The sequence below is a fragment of the Falco peregrinus genome, chromosome 7 (genome assembly GCF_023634155.1).
Source record: "Falco peregrinus isolate bFalPer1 chromosome 7, bFalPer1.pri, whole genome shotgun sequence".
Classification (NCBI taxonomy): domain Eukaryota; kingdom Metazoa; phylum Chordata; class Aves; order Falconiformes; family Falconidae; genus Falco; species Falco peregrinus.
Window position 1 is genome coordinate 7,349,610 of NC_073727.1, and position 17,789 is coordinate 7,367,398.

A 17,789-nucleotide genomic window follows, 5' to 3' on the forward strand; every position below is an offset into this window, starting at 1 on the left:
TTTCACAGAGCAAAAGCAGGAAGGAATGATGTCTGTAAATTAATCTGACAAATTCCTTACGGAAAGAATATTTTAAGTGTTAAAAGTGAGGGAAATTAACCTTTTGAACAATGTTTCATGGGATATATTGACTTCTCCATCACTCAAGGTATTTGTATGAAATCCTAGACTCACTGAAGTCAATGGCAAAACTATCAGTGACTTCAAAGAAAGCAAAAGGTTGAAGGGTCAGAATTTCAGCTGGAACTCAAGATCATTTATACTGCTAAAATGTTCATATTTATACAGACTAATACCTTGAGGCAGAAATTAGCAGGCAATATTACATGACTTTCATTATTTAGCAGCCAGACTAAATGCTTAGAATGATCTTTCTAAAAACCTAGAGTTGAGCTGCATGTTTGCCCTTTGCTAGGTCACTCGGAAGGTCTCTACTAGTCTTCTCTAACATCAACAAGCCTAAATCATTTTACCTAGACTACGTGGAATGTTGCTACCTTTTGATGATCTGCAATAGAAAGTACTGCAAGTCCTTTTAGCCATGATGACATGCACAATCATTCAGAAACAAACTTTCCCTGCTTGTGGTTCAAGCTAGCCAGTTGTGTATGATGATACCAGGATCTGTAGTAGCAGAGCTAGTTAGAAAACCCTACATGAAAACTTACAGGGATTCAGAAATCAGGCAAAGTTAGTTCTCGTTTATCTATAATTGCTGTACAGTCAGCTGTTGCAGTTACAAGTCAAAATATAAATTTTCTTGCTCAAGAATTACAATCACAAAACATTCAAGAGTTTCATTTCAAAAGCAAATTTGCCTTTCTCTTTGTCAGATGGTAGTATCTTACCAAAATAAAATTACACACTCTGAATTTGTGCTCTGAATAAAATTTAAAAAATTATTTTTGGCACAGCAAAGAGCAGTTTTGATGTAGCTTGCTATTCTACATGTCTTCCCAGTCTGATGTCTGGATAAACACCAGGGATTTCATCGTACTAATGCACATTAAGCCTTTCACCAAATATTCTGGAGTTACAGTATTAAAGAGCTACAGATGCTAAGAAAATGATGTAATGATCTTGTGATATTTAGTCCATGTTCTAAGTGTGGTGGGATTATGAAAATAATGCAAAAAGACTTTTGGCTATGTAGATGACAGATGACACAGCTTTACTAATTCAAATCACAATACTGTGATAACTGAGGGCAGAAGGATGTGTGTTTATGGTTTAAGTTCCATCTTTTTTCACGCTCCAAAGTGTTTCTCAAAAGCTGGTATTAATAACTCAAGGAAATAAAGGCTGGGAGTGCAATAAAACCAAATATCTAGATATCTAGATATGTGGAAAACCAAAATACCTACATTATAAAAAAAAAAGATTATAAAAATAAAAATAAATTAAAATTATATTTGGAATCACCTATGTGTATTTATTTCAGTGTTATGACTGGATTTGCCCTACTGAGGTCTTTAAGATTACAAGAGACACTGCATGTTGCTTCGGTTCAATGCCATTGAGCTACACTTTGTGTCCAGGTGGCTAAAGCCAAATGCAGCTTCACTAAAATCAGAGAACACAACACATTGCTTGAGGATGTTTTCTAAGAAGCAGCAGAACAACAAAAATAACCTTGATCTCTCATTGTCTAGAGACCACAACAGAAGAAGAGAAAGAAAAGAGCAGGATAAACCCAGGTACCTCATCAAATGGCAGGTACCAGAGCACCAATGCAACAGCTCCAGCGTGAGAAGCCGCGGGCTCCCAGGCTACATTTCACAATTTTTGCAGTAGAAACCCCCTACTTTCCCCTGTACTGTTTCTTACCCTACCAACGGTGGACGATGGATGGAAAGAGCAAATAAATCACTCTCCCACCCTTCCAACACTCTTTCCCTTCCTTGCACTCCAAACCGTTTCCCAACGCGGATGTTCACTGGGTGAGCAGCATGCCAAGCAGCAGCGCTTTGCTCAAATCTGGAAAGCAGGGTGAAGCCACAGGGTCGAGCACCTCGCCCGACAGAGCTGGGGTGGTGGGCTCCATCCAGGACTGTCACCAGCAGCAAGGTGGGCTGCAGTTGCCACCTGCTGCTGGGAGTGGGGACCAGGGCTGGTGGTCGCAGCGGGCAGCATGCCTGGCGAGCGTGGACGGAGGAGAAGGTGGTGCAGCAGGGAGGAGGGAACTCCAGGTATAAACTGAGAGAGAGGAGTGAGAAAACTGAGCTAGATAAGCAGAGCTCAACAGACAAAATCCAGGCTGCACACATGATGTGTTTCCGTATAGTTTCTGGGCATCTAACCTCTGCAATGGCCAAATTTATATTTACGGATGGATCTGATGGCTGATCCAAATGTAACTGAAGGAAGATAATCAGTGTGACACTTAACAATATGAGGTTGTATATGGTGCCCTAATTGCTACTGTAGAAGAGTGGCAAGGAATACTGAAGGAAAGATGAGTTAGTCAATGCAATTTTAACAGATCTAACGTTCCCTGCAGAGGGAGTTCATGCCTACACAGAAAAACCACAGTAAGTACCCTATTACAGATCACTCAACAAGCACATTAATAATGATTTCTAAACATTAAAAGCTGCACAATGCAACATAGAAAACATAATAGCAGAAGGTTTAATCTGTTAAGTACATTATGCAGAGTCTAAATTTCAGGGTATTACAATTATTACTCAAAGCAACTAGGTAGAAATGCCAAAAGAGGCAAAGCAACACTTGATTTACTTCCGAACAAAGTACAAAACAGTTAGAGAAACCATAACCATCTTAAATTAAATTTCTTTACAGGACAGGGGAAAAAGGTTGGGGTTTTTTTTTAAGTATTACATAAAATTGGACTTTCCAAGGAGGAATGACATTAAAATGAGAAGCCAGTTAAAAAGGTAAAAAAGCTTGGAGGTCAGAGGAAGCTTACAGGTGCTACATTAGAGGTTCAGAGAAAAAAAATAAATCATCACCTGAAAAATTCAAAAGCACCCCTTTTTTTCCCCCTAGTCTCTTTATATCCCTAATATTCCTGCTTCCCAAAACCACACACATAATTAAAAGTAAGAGCATGGGTGACACCTGTAATTAAAATATGTTCTTCAAAAGGTGGAAATCAGCCAAAGAAAACAGAAAAGCTGTCTTGTAAGTTCAATGTAAATTGGACAAGAACAAAAGGGTCTAAAACGGACTTGCCAAATGCATAATGCTACTCATAAAACTGCTTTCAAACACATCAGATGTATGAAGCCTGACAGGAAACAGTTTGGCGTGCAGATAATCTAGCTGTAAAAAGAACACAAAAGAAAGACTCAGAAAAGGTTAAACAAAGTATTTGTGTTAGGATTCAAGAAACAGAAAAGGTCAAAGAGGTTCTCAGACAAGTTCTGCGCTTCTTGACCGATACATTTTGAGCACCATCTCAAAACTGAACAACTTTCAGAACATACAAATGCAAATTTTAAGAGGATTCCTGAGATGATGCTGGAAACTACAAAGCAGTCTGTCTGACTTCTGTGCCTGGGAAGTGTCTATGTATTATACGGCAGAACAGCTCTTTTAAAGAATATACAGATAAATGGATGTAATGAGAAAGAGAGGTAGCATGTCATTTTGTAGTAGACACTGGTGAGCAACAAATTAAATAGTACTGCTGTAATGGAATCAATTAAGGCAAAGGTAAGGCTGAACAGACTGATACCCGATTTGCAAAAAGCTCCTCACAATGCTTACCTAAGGCTTCAGAAAAATTATACCGTCATGGGATAAAAGAAAAGGCCTACTCAGATTAAAAAGAAAAACTGCTCAAAAAAATAGGAAAACAATGAAAACAGATTCATTTTTGTAAAAGTACAGAGTTGTAGTAGTGGAGTCTTACTAGGATGTCTGCAGGTTCCCATGCTGGTTAAAGAACATAAGGTGGTAATGTTGGCAGATAATAAAAGCCAGCCATTTAAAAACTAACCACAAACATGTACAAAAGGATGTCTCAAATATTTAGTGTCAATACATTGAACGTAGATGGAAAAAAAAATAACCCAAACTGTAAAATGCGATGGGTACAAAATTAGCAACTATTGCCCCAGCAAAAAAGACAGATTTTCTTCATAGCTCTCTGAAAACTTAAGCTCAATAATCAGCAACATTTAAAAGGGCAAACAGAATGTCAGTAGCAATACAGAAAAAATGAAGGCAGAAATAGAAGATGATGCAATACCATGGCATAGGCATACGATATGGTGCATGTGAATCTTAATAGTAGACAGTCACCCCATTTGCAAAGAGAGGAAAGAAAACTATAGATCATAGACTGGTGACAAGGAAAAAAAATCAATAGAAAAGATAATGTGTATGAAAGTAATTCCAAAACAACTTTTCAATTTGGAGAAAGAATACTACTGCAAAAAAGATAAAATAAGATAAAATACAGATCTATTAAAATTATGTAATGAATGACCAGTGCCGCTCACCTATCCCAACCCCCACCCCCAGTTTATCCACACAGGAGATCAGGTACTAAGCTAGGTAGGTCTCCATTTGACCTAATATGGCATATAATTTTAATTACTTCCTTAAAAGAGGAATTATAAGGAATATACAGTAAAAATAGGTACACTGAATGTAAAAGAAGAAAAAAAAAAAAAAAAGGTACTCACCTTGCAAGTTTTACTAAATCCTCATTTTAAATACCTTATGTTTAATTAGATTTTAACAACTATGTACATGTGAGTGGCGTTAATTTTTTTATACAATTTTTGTGTGTATAAATATATTCAAGTATAACACCCACATCAAAAGATCACAAACAGACTGTTTTGGTAAACATCCTTTTTCCCCTAAACTTGTGACTTAATGAAAAAATATGTGACATTATTACTGGAAGGTCTTAGTCAATTAATAAGAATTTCTTAATTTTCATAATGCTAAAATCTCTGCGTAGTGTAGCAATGTATAAAAGTATGACCACTGGAAATTTTTTCTGCTGTGGGAAGACCAGGTGCTCTTTTTCTCCATCCCTCCCCTGAATTTTTGCATGGTACCAATGCTAATAACATACATTTTGTTGCTTTTATGCTTAGAATTTTGCAATCATCCCTCTTATAAGTGACTACATGGTACATGAATGAGAAATAACAGTACCGCTTTTTTTTCTTTTGGGAGAACAGAACTTTCCTGAAACTTTTCTCTCAAACTTTCAAAGTTAATCAGACTTCCAAGAAAAAAAAATAAACTGTTTCAACTGAAACAACAGACAAACAATGCAGTTACAGTTTCTTACAAAACTTCTCTATTAAATTACATTCATATGTTCTTAACAACAACAAAAATCTTTAATTATCCAAACTATCCAATGTGGCAGTAATTAGTGTCTGCTGATTCAAATATCATGAAAAAACTCAATATGATTTTCCTCATTTAAAAAAACTAACTGTAAAATGTATTTTGCATTATAGAAAACTGGTTTAATTCTATAAATTTATTTTTAATTGTAAATTCCAAGGATGTATCACATAAAACATTCAGTTCCTTTCTTAGTGATATGAGTGTTTCTGTCCATTATCTTGATGTGTTGCATGCCTACTTAAAGGAAATTATAAACAAGGTTGTATTTTTTCCTTAATAACTGCTGCTATTACTTTATTGGCCTCTGATCACTGTGAATTAAGTTTCAGAAAATCTCAGAGGATGGAAATGAGACTTGAAGCATGCTTTCACTACTCACAACTGGCTTTCAGGGGCTTCAGCCACAGCTCAGGTGTTTATGGCACATCCATTAGAACCCCCAGCTATCTCCAAGGGCCTTTGTTGTCCTCCCTCACTTGCTGCCTCTGGCAGGAGTGGCCAGACAAGGGCTCCAGAATTACTTTTGGCTGCTTGGTACATCACAGTGTGGGCATACTAATAGCTCAAAGCAATAGAAACATTTGCAGTGATACATATGTGTGTGTCACTCTAAGTCTAGTCTGTCTTTTATAAAAAGTCATTTTGTGTATCCCATTGTTTTCCTTACCAATAATTTCACAATAGGAGCTTGTAAAGTAATTATATAAGCAAATAAAATGTGTAAGCTTGCTAACAGCAGGCATAACGTAACGAATATGGTAGCATAAAGCTTAGAAGAAATAGAGGAATAAGACAGGATTACGGTGTGAAGTTTTGAGGAAGTGCTAGTTCACAGGACAGGAAAATTCTGGACCAACAAATCTTTTCTTGGTAATATCTCAGAAGAATCTAAACACATGTTGGAAAGGATATCAGAGGGGGAGTTTAAGCCACAATCTTTTAAGGTTTTAGGCAGCTAAATGCACAATATTTGATTACGAGAAAAATGTTTCCAAAAAATTCAGTTTTCAACTAATAAACCAGAAGAAACAGGCAAAGTTTCAAACTTTATAATTTGCGTGCACTGGCTGCAATCACTTGATGGATAACTCCTTTAATTAAGAAATACAGGCTTGCCACCTGAATAAAAAAAATGTTCTATACATTTTCTTACATCCAGGATTTTTTTTTTCATAACTTAAATGGACAGAAATAAAAATTTTGGGCAGCTGATCTACCATCCAGTATAACAATGTCCAAAGAACATGTTCCAATCATGTATTGTTTTGTTGTCATTGGTTCTTTAAAAAGTAAAATGTCTTTTGTGAAGATACACATTCTTGACAAATATTTCAGTATCATGTTAAGAGTTTCAAATTATTTTCCTCTTACACATACATTGTTATTAGGGTAAATAGTGCTCAGATCACCTCTGCACCTTAGATAAACTAATAATGAGTCTTATTATTCAGATGTTAATTCATTCTTTTCTGATTGCTTTCCATTTAGAGCATCTCTTGGACCTATGACCACTGAGACTATGTGATACTTCAATGCATGAAGAATTCCTGCAGAGAACATCAAAATAATGTAGCGCAAGAGACATTCTATCCTCCACCTCCAATGAAATAATTTTATTAAGCTTTGACAGTCTCTCCTAGCTCATAATTTCTATGTGCTAGTGTGAGCAGTCAAGTCAGAAAAGAAAACCAAGATTTCCTCATGTTTCTTTGTCACTAATAGACAAATACTAAAGAATAAACATTTATTTTGCTCACTAACATTTAAAGTACATTCACTTCCTGCACATCTGTCTTGAATTCAGGCAAAAGATACGTCTGTTGTTCAAAGTTGTACTTCTGCTAGCAGAGCAAGCTCTGCTGCAGATACAACTCTCACTAAAATAATCTCAAATCCAGATTAAAAGGTTGGGCTTTACTGGCTGTTAGGTGAATCTGCCTGCCCTTTCCATAACTATTTTTCCTATTACATTATTTTATATAAGCTCTGTTTCTAGCAGCACTAAACAACATGCTGAAGGCTGTAATTAAAAATTAAAGCCTTGGTCTTCCATACGTTTTTCCACAAGTTTGTTCATTTGGTTTTTTTTAATTTTGTTTTGTTTGGTTTTGTTTAGGTTTTGGGGTTTTTTTGTTGTTGTGTGGTTTTGTTGTTGTTTTTTTTTCTTTTTTTTGGGGTGTGTGTGTGTGTGTAGGTTTGGGGTTTTTTGTCATCCTGTCCTGTCCTGTTGCCCCCCAGTTATCAGAATGGGACAGGTTACCTCCATCAAATTCTGTAGATTACCAGTGTCTCGGGGGTGGGGGGATGGAAATGACTTCTTAAATGAGGATATAAGAAAGGTGGTCCAAAATACAGAGGCAGAAATCTCCAAACTACTCCCAACAGAGCCAGGGCAACCACAAAGTGCTATGCAAAACCTTACAGAAATTAACTGTATTTAGAGTATCGCAGCCATGCCAGAGGTAACACCTTGCCTGCAATAATAAACCCTCTTAAGGGAAACTTACTGAGTTGGAGAAGATTACAGACAACTTCAAAAGTTAGAGAACTGCATATGCCATTTTTGCCAGACTTCTACTTTCAACATTTACAAGGCATTCTCAGACTAAGATGGTCTTGGTGAATAAAAGATTACGTTCCGTTTTGGAAATAAATACCAGGTAAAAAAACTGACTGTGCAGTAAATGTAATATTTGTCTGCATGAAGTATAAAAAATTGCTTTTCATCTGGCTGACATATTCAGTTTAATTTTTGCTTCTACTTTTACAGACGCGGAATTTTTTGCTGTTCTTTCTGCACTTGTTAACAGCCATAAAAGCTCAAACTTGGAGGAGAATACAGTGAATCTTTATACCATTGGGGAAGGCACTGACAAGCATGTTCTCTGCAACATAGTTACAATTTCAAACAGTTGTTCACGTGATGACAGACAACTTTGTTAACAAGAGTGCTCTTAAATTAAGAGACATAGTCCCTAAATGCAAACTCAGACTTAACATGGAATTACATACTAATGTACAGGGTGCTCATCATAGAATACTATATGCAGTTAAATGGAACCTTGCTGAATCTCCAATTTAAGCACACGCTGCACCTCTGAAATATCAAGAAAAAAACCCAAATGACTACTGTTGAAACCAAAGTCTTTTCTCTAGGAATAAAATCTGAGCTATAAAGGAAAAATATGTAAGAAGTGCTTGTATGGCATTTCTCAGGCTTTGTCTGAATCATGCAGCCAAATACAGCTATATTTCCAGTGGGAACATAATCCTGGATAAAGGATATTTGTGGTATAGCAAAAATAAAAAAGCAAGCAAAATGCCTGGATAAAGCGTTTTGCATAGTTGATTGTAAAAAACAGGCATCAGTAAAACCGTGTGTGAAACCAGAGAAACCATGAGAAAAGGACTCATTTTTGTACTAATAACATAGAGAAATGGCACTGTGACTAAAGAGACCAGTATTTCTTATAGTTCTAGCCTAGACTTCATAAAATAGCTGGGAATTTCTGTTAACAATTAGAATCCACTAAAAAAAAACCACCCCGTAACAGCAACAAAAATCAATCTACCCTACTTTAAAGCACTACTAGAAAGACGTACTAGAGTTCAGTACAAATGTGCTCTGATTATTACAACTATTCCTTCCACACTGTAAAAATTCTTTCAAAGCAGCTAGGGTTTGGGAGTTTGTCTTCGCAAACCTACCTCAGAGTCAGGAGCAGACAAATGCAATTCTACCAGCAGACACTTAACACTGATTTCATCATCATCAAGAAAAGCTATTTAGCATATGTTAGAATATTCTAAGATCTTCCATTAAATCCCATCTGGTCACACATGCATGAAAAAGTAGCTAAGTGTTCAAGATTAGTTAACAAATATCATAAATAATTCTCAAACTTTCAAGTTTCCAAAACAATCTTTCCTCAAGGATTGTTTCTTGCAGACAATACTTCAACATTGTTTTGTATCTTAAAAAGCAAACAAAAATAAATAACAACAAAAAAATCAATGAAACAACAAAAAAATTACAAGACATTGATAGAACATTTGCCTAGGTTTCAAGTTATTTTAAGCTCTTCAGTTAAACACAATATGAATCAAAACTTCAAATTATAAATTTATTAGGTGAATTAATACCCAGCACAATTGTTTTCCCTTCTGTTCCTGTAACACTTTGAAATTTGTCTAAATCAATAAAAGTAAAACGCTATAGTATGCAAACCAAGAAATATACTGAATACCACATTGCAGTGGAAGTTTCTCTCTCTCTGGGTGCTTTTTTGTGGCCAAAAAAAAAAAAGGGAAAAAAAAGAAGAAAAAAAGAAAAGGAATAAATTAAAATTTTCCTGCAGTCTGCATGAACACCACATCCCATAGATACACTTTAAAGCAATATAGGGAATATTTACAAGAAAGCCTACAAAGACAGTTGCCTAGTACCACAGATTGTTGGGGCGAGCGTAGTTTCATTTGCCTGGCTTTCAAATTCACAAAAAATCATTGCTTGAGATATGGGTAAATGTACATGGCACTGTACATTAAACATAGTAAAAACTTAAGACCACCACTAAAACCCTGGGCCAGGAAACTAAGAGCACTGGTCACAGGTTTTGTAGCAGTTATTGTTGTACATCTTAAAATTCATGTATAAAGAGCAAACATATCACTTGCTTATTTTGCTCATGCAGCCACTCTTTAAAATTATTTTAATTTTTGATAGGACTGCCTCGTTAGTATATTCAAGTCACAGCAGGTAAAGCAGTAACCTTTAAACCCAAAAGACATGTAAACCCCTTACTTTTTAACAATCAAGTAAAAATAGTGCATACATGAAGGTGAAGCTAAATACTTGGGCTTGTGATTTTATAATTTCTCCACAGGCTCTATGGTTACATCACTCGGAGAACTCTGCATGGAGTGACTGATGCCAGAAATACTTCTTGGTGAGATGTCTCCTCTATTTTCCTTGCCCCCGACCATGCAAATTTCTTTCCTGCTCCCCACCACTTTTCCTCCACGCCTATTTTATGTTCATTAAAAAAAAAAAAAAAAAAATTAACACCAGGATCTTCCAACCATTTCCACAAAGTCCTCCATCAGACAAAAGTTCTTTCATGTTTGTTCAATCATTTCTGCACAGCAAGGGAATAAGAGTGCTCCTAAATTCCCCTTTGCAAAGACTTGGTTTTAGAAAACAGCTATTGAAAGAGGAATATACAAAATCTGCACACAGCTCTTAGATGATCATGTGTGCTTAATATTGTAATGGGATAAAGGTTAAGTATAATATTGTTTGACCCCTTCAACTACTGACATTCATGCCATGTTATTGTTAGTGTTGCATGTTAAGCAAGCAAATTTTCAATGAACTTGTGTTGGCTTTACCACAGACACAGATGTTAGGCGGACTCCTTTGTTCATAAGGTTCTCATTATTAACTGAAACCAAGTTGAATATTTGACTGAAGGAAAGGACCATATCATTGTTTTCAGATTTTGCTCTATGACTTAACTGAACTACATCTGCCAGCTTTGGAAATACCAAGTACTTCTTGGCGCCAGTACTGGCGCCTTGCTCTATGACTACCATCTTAAGTGCATCAGCTTAAGGAAGTCTAGTAACCATCAAAACAGTTTAATAAAAACTTAAAATTGTGATTAAGAGTTACTCACTAGCTGACAGAGCACTCTGAAATTTGTTCTATTTGTGAATAATTTCACAAAATAAGCAAATCATAGTAAACTGAATGCATGGCTGTAACTACGTAGCCTAGAAAGTTCACAAGATGTTTTTGTGATTTATGAAGTCTGCGTTATACTTGAAACCACATTTATTTAATAGATAGGCTGGCACTTCACAGGATAATTCAATCTGCTTCAAATCTATCCAAAGCCTTTGGGAAACATAAGGGATGCTCTGACTATAAATGCAATTCCACTTTTCACCTTTTTGCACTACTGTCTCTTAGCATAAATGTGAAAAGTATTACACTCACCCGAAAGATCTCCCTTTGTAAAAAATGCTGCTGCAGATGAAAGAACTCCATCTTGTGCTAACCCAAATACAGGAACTATTTTATATAGCAAATCAATTAAATGTTGCAATTTACTTTTCTGGATATGTCCTGAGGCTATATGAATTAAAATGAACAATGCCTCAAAATTTCTTCCTCAGAAAGACCAAAATCAAAGTGTCTATATTTTATACCATTAGGTGACAAAACCTGCAGATGGCAATTCTCCAAATAAATAGTTTTATTTTCTATACAGAATAACGGAATATGTTACTAGAAAGGGGAAAATAAATGTCAGAACAAGCTATTTTCAGAGAAGTAGTGTGAAAAAAAAACTTCTTATTAATTTACTGTACATCTCAAAAGATAGAAATAATTAGGATTTCCAGATTATTAATGATGTGACCTTAGCTAGAATCAACAATACTTATTTCACTTACCATGTTGAATGTCCCTCATATCTAAATGAAGGCTAGACATCAATATTCCAACAGCTTGAGACCTTTTGTTACTTAACAACTTGACAACCTGCCAAAAGAAACCCAACTATTAGTATTAATCTGCAGGAAAATGTATAAGATATTTTGCATTATTAATGACAAATTCAAGAAATAGTACCTTGTAGTCTATACACACATAAAAATAAATATTTTTTTTTATTTTTAAGTTTGCTTCTGCTGCATAAATTCATCACAAGTGTAACTATGTCACCTAGTTGAATATTAATCCTAAAAGAGTCACTATAAAAGTTCCCCTAGACTTCCTCCGCCATCAGATGTACACTTTCAACCTCACACTGATGTTACTAAGTGTATGAAACAGGCTGTCATATAAAAAAAATTCCAACTGTGTCTATCTTGGAATTGCTTTAGTTTCCGAAACCACACAATGATTTCCATCTTTGATGTAAGCTAAAACTGTGAGAATTTGTATTTTATTTGAGTCTTTGACGTAGTAGATGCCAATATGAATTTTATTTAAAAAGCAAAATAACCATGTACATATTGGGGTTTTCTTTAATCACTTTTAGGGTATATAAAAGGTCTCAAAGCTTTTTTTTTTTATTATTTGTTTTTAAAAGAAACAAAAGAATAAAATGAAGCCATCACAATGTCTTGCTTCAGGGGGTTAAAATTAGTCACTAAAATACACTTTGTACATAGTTGCTTTGCAAGCATAAAAGCAAGAAGTAATCCACAGACTTTCTTCCAGAGGGTTCTAAGCTGTCTGAATTCAACTTACTGTAAATTTTATGCCATCTGTATGAGAAGCAAGTAATGCCAGGGAAGGACACTTATCTGTAAAGTGTTGTGATTCTAGTCAAAGTACTTATCAATGCAGGACTACAGCCATTATGTAGATGGAAGAGGTTAATATTTAAACTATTCAGTTTGCTGAGTTTTACACTGTACTAAACACACTGAAGACCACCTTTGCAAATCTCTTGGAGGAAAGAATAAAAGCCAGATAATTACAACTGTAAGTTCAAGTTCATTTTACATTGCAGTTTAAAAAATCATCTGTATGCTTCCTAAGTTATACAGTTCCTACCTCAGGACCAAAGTGCTGTATCATCTACAGTCTCACTGGCACAATTATTTAGAAATTAATTAGTAGAAATGAGATTAGAAAAGTAGAATTAATTTAGCTAGAATAAAGAATGCGTGATCCAATTCACATTTTATAAAAAAACCAAAACAAAACATAAAAGTACCCACAAGATGTTTGCCCTGTGGCCAGCTTTGATTTGTTTAAGTGTTCAGACACAGGTTTGTGTATTGATGTTTGAGCAGTAGCTGAAAAGAAGTGAAAGTCTGACCCAGACCTCTGCCACTGTGACTACTTAGGAGAGGGAACGAGAAACTCACGGTGCTCGCAGTATAGGCTTTTCTGAGGATATGGTTGGCTGGCCAATTGTTTTATTACTTCTTTTCTTCCCCCTTAAACCTTCATAACCATCATTTATGACATGTTTCATCCTCCTTTCCTCATAGATGCCTAACTAGTTGCAATGAAGTGAAAACACAACATTCTGCTTATGAACTGAAAATTTGAACATTAGAAACCAAGTATTTCATAGCTATCACTCACATGGTTAAGGACCTAAATTCAAGGCATAACTATTGACTTCATCTGTCGGAAGTTAGCAAGAAATTCTTATGTAATTGTCTAACCCATGTAATATATTATTAGGAATTTAAAACTGAAGTCAAATGGACTGGAATTTGATGTGATAGCTTTTCTGAATTCAAAAGGGAAAACTAACATATTTCAGAAAAAACAGAATATCCCACACTATCCTTCTAATATGCTATAATAACTCTAAAAGTTTTTTTTAAATGGAGCATAAATCTCATTTAAACCTTGAACTGAGATACAGCTGGGACAAATAACATGAGATTTTCTTGTGGTAAAAAGAAGCTATTATCTATCTATTTCTTTGCAGCTAAAAAAGGTTTACAAAATAAAATAGATCTTGGGTAGCAAGGTGCAGATTGACTCTTTCTCACAACTATGCTGCAATGTAAATCTCTAATAATAACCAAACAAGTATCTTGCATTCTAAGAGAAAAACAAAATGGATACAAAATTTCAAAAAGAACAGAAATTCATCAACTACCAAGGCTTATTTCCAGAAAAGACAGAGCAATGTGAAGAAACAATGTGGTGCATTACATAAAAATTCAAAAAATTCTTAAAGCTGACAAGAAGGAATTTAGTATGGAAGATGCTGGGGAAACGACTGATTCCAGCTCCCATCATTATTGCTTTTGCTCAAGTCTGAAACATCTCATAATAATATAATAATTTAAGCTTGTTGCTGTCATCGGCATATAGAGGGAGTCCTTTGTTGCCTGTATTTTGAACGAGAAAACTTGCCCAAAGCTAACAAAAATTGTGAATTAAGAAATGAATGCAAACCTGTTCCAAGAATTCTATAAGGAAATAACAGTCACACAAAGTGGCAAGAGCTCATCTGGACTAAATATGTATGTTTCTTGTCACTCATATTCTTCAAATATGAAGTAGAAATGGCATTGGTGCAGGCTGATATGTTGGCCAGGAGTAAAACAAAACAAAAGAAGAAAACTGAGAGTAAAAGATCTTGGTTTAATGGTCTTCCCCAAAACAATGTTCCAACTGTATTCAGGTGTACCCAGGGAAGGGTTCACAACTTGACATTTCCAAAGAAAGCCAAACCACGCTGTTCTTTCTTGGAGGCTCAAAGAGCAAGGATGGTGTGGAGCCTGTTGCTAGTGATCTCCCACTTCTAATGGTGTCAGTACCCATTTACTACTATATTGGCTTCAAATTGTGAAATCGCTCTTTCTACCACCTATCAGCAATCTAAAAGTTCAAAGATCTACTGAGTTTAGGTCTACAAACACAGCAAGGGGACGAACACTAGAGAAAAAAGAACCAAATATATTAACTACATTGCTATGATGCAGGCTAGAACACAATTTCTTAGGAGGCATAGTTCCCATCAATGCGATAGGACCAGATTTAATGGCCTAGTAAATCCCTTCAAGTCCTGTGCTCTAAAAGAAATCTGACTTAAAAGCAGGAAAAATAAGTTGTTGGGTTTTTTCTGAAAGTAAGCTGATGGACAGGAGAATAACTATTTACTGAGTGCCGCATTTTGCCAATGATTGAGGGGGGGGTAGGGGGTGTGAGGGGAGGGTGCAGGGAAAACAGTCTTCAATAAAGAATAGGTTGTCTTTGGTGCCAAAGTTCTGAACCATGATATCGAAAGAGTGCCAAAGAGCATGGCTGTCAGGTGAATAGGTGCAGAACAACAACAGATAAAGCACTTTTATGTACTAGCTACCAGTTTTTTCTGGCTTTATTTAAAATGTAAGTTTTCTGTCAACTTTTATACTAATCTCTATTATGCATTTCATACCCATTTCAGTCAATTGCATGAATACTATAGTTTCCTCCAACAGAATAGCTGTAACAATACAATACAGCACTAATTCAGAAAGCATGAATATTAGCATAAAAGCCTAAAGCAATTCCCACTTTTAAAAATAAAACAATACAATAAATCAGCTGCATAGTCTGGGCCTACAGGCTACAGACGAGTGACGCCATTTAAAGGCGGAACAACAAAAGCTTGATAAATCCAATCTCTACAAGGTCTAAAGCCTCAGACACAATACACAGCTCCTTTTTAGTCTGGATTCTGGAACTCTGCTTCAAACGTTTTTTTGTTTTTTTTTTTTATTAAATAAAAAGGAAGCTAGAGATATTATCTGCAGCCTGAAGTCTAGGACAAACTTTCTAATTGTTGAGTGGTCCTCGTTGTTAAGCAGTAAACAAACTACATGCCAAATTTGTTCCTGACTGTTTAACACAAGCAAAAACAAAGAGCTATTTAGTGAAAGGTAATGTGAGACACATGTCTGATGAGCATCCTGAAGCAAAAATAGGAAGATTCCCTTTCCCCAGAATAATATGTAGTTAATGCATAGAATTTTGCAATGATTCTTGCTTTCTGGTTCTGGTTTGACCACCAGCACTAAGGGAAATTATTGCAAGGATTTCACTGGTTAAGAAAAACTACTGTACGTTAGGAAAAGGGCACACGCAAGAAACTCCACTGTACAAGGGCCTATAGCTTCTAACCATCACAGAGGATGCAGAAACCCCAAAGTTCCAAGCAAGATGTTAAGAGACCGAATCAGGGCAGTAAAGCAGTCACCTTCTTGCTGGGCATTGTGACAACAGATCTTTTCTGTGAATTCAAATGTATTCCAAACATAAAGCTGTCAATCACAGAACTGGACCCATATCATATCTTTCACATGTATATTCAGATACAACAGAATAATATTATGCTTTTATGAGGAAGGAGGGGTGGGAGGGGTGGGGTGGGGATGGTGTCTGGTTTGTTCTGGGTTTTCTTTAAAGGTAAATCCAGAAGTACCATTACTAGCCCCAAGTCAATTATGAGAATGGAAACAGGGACTACTTCAAGCAGCAAGGTCATTTTGGTACAGTAGGAGATCAAACTTTCCTATATAATACTTACAAAAAGAGACCCAAACCCTCCCAACCAACACCTGGTCCGGGCTGTCCTAAGGGCATATCCATGCTGATGGCACACAGCGAATTAACTGAACTCAACTTTTACCACAGAATATCCATCATGAAGTGTATACTTTGAGCACCTCTTTGTCTCCTACCCTAATGAAACCTGGAATCCTCTCTGCAAACTAACTGGTTACTTTCCATGCTGAGGAGTCTCATAATCTGTAAGGAGACAGCTAAGTTTCAAAATACTCTTTTTACTGTACTCCCAGATGCAAGTTGTTGACATGTTATGCAAATTAAGACAGCCAAGCAACCGTGTCTGCCAGTTCGTGGATGCTGTAAATTTATGCTTGAGGGTAAAGATTAAATGTAATATTTACTTTTCATTCATTTTATCTATTACTCTCCTGTACTTTCATAAATAAAGCTTTTAACGATACATCTAAGAAATGGTTCATGTCCTTTTATGCAGTTTTATCACTAAATAACTTTTGTTTGAAATGAATATCATAAAACTGTTACTGTAGAAGTAATCTTTTACTAAGAGATTGATACCCCAGTTAATATCCCTCACTTATGACATTAAATGAAAAAATACTTAGCTTGCTCTGTTTCAGATACACAGTAGTAAGTTAGATAAGCATCATGTTCCTCAACAGAAGGCTGAAAATAGTAAAATGTCCCTTAACAATATTCTAATGTTAAGGACTCAAGTAGGGGTTGGAGTTAAATAGAAAAGTTTTAAATCTTTTGTTTAGAAATAGATCACAAGGGGTTTAGTTTTCCATACCTAAATCTCCTCTTTAGAGTTTAGCTCATTATTACATACCACAATTATAGTTATTCCTTCTTTCATCAGCTAAAGGACCAGGGTACCTAAAGTTTAGTTTCTATGTTATTAGATCTTATAACTCAAAATGTCTCTGTGGGTTAGTAATGGAAACGCATGTTCAGATGTTACAGTATAAACTCTTTAAAAGAAAATACACCTCCAAACGCTAAAAATCCCTTAGAAACTCCGGTCTGTGATGCAGACAATGCACTCAGCAGGCGGCTTTTGCAGGTGATCAACCCAACTGCTATGAACAGCCTTGTCACAGTGTAGTCAAATTAGGCATGCAATTACACACATGTTTTGCAAACTCGTGCAAAACATACTGCATGCCCAAACACATTTGAAATTAACAGTCTTAATTATTTTATAAAAAGTTAACACATCAAATCAGGTAGAGAGACATGGAAGAAAGGGGTGGTGGGGTGGGGTGTAGGAAAGGTTGAAGAATGCAACACACCCTCCCCCAAACTAAAAAAAAAAAAATAATAAAAAAAATATCCCAAACAGATGTAAGTACCCACTATGATATCTAGCAGGAGATATCAACAAGAA

General features: G+C 35.8%; 1 protein-coding gene across 1 annotated transcript in view; it reads right to left on the minus strand.

The window, feature by feature from the left end:
* Window positions 1–17,789, minus strand: part of FMN2 (formin 2) — a 163,709-nt gene that overhangs the window by 81,996 nt on the left and 63,924 nt on the right. Inside the window, exon 8 of the mRNA XM_055811133.1 lies at window positions 11,803–11,890. Within this exon, the coding sequence (XP_055667108.1) occupies window positions 11,803–11,890 (88 nt within the window). The remainder of the gene's footprint in view (window positions 1–11,802; window positions 11,891–17,789) is intronic.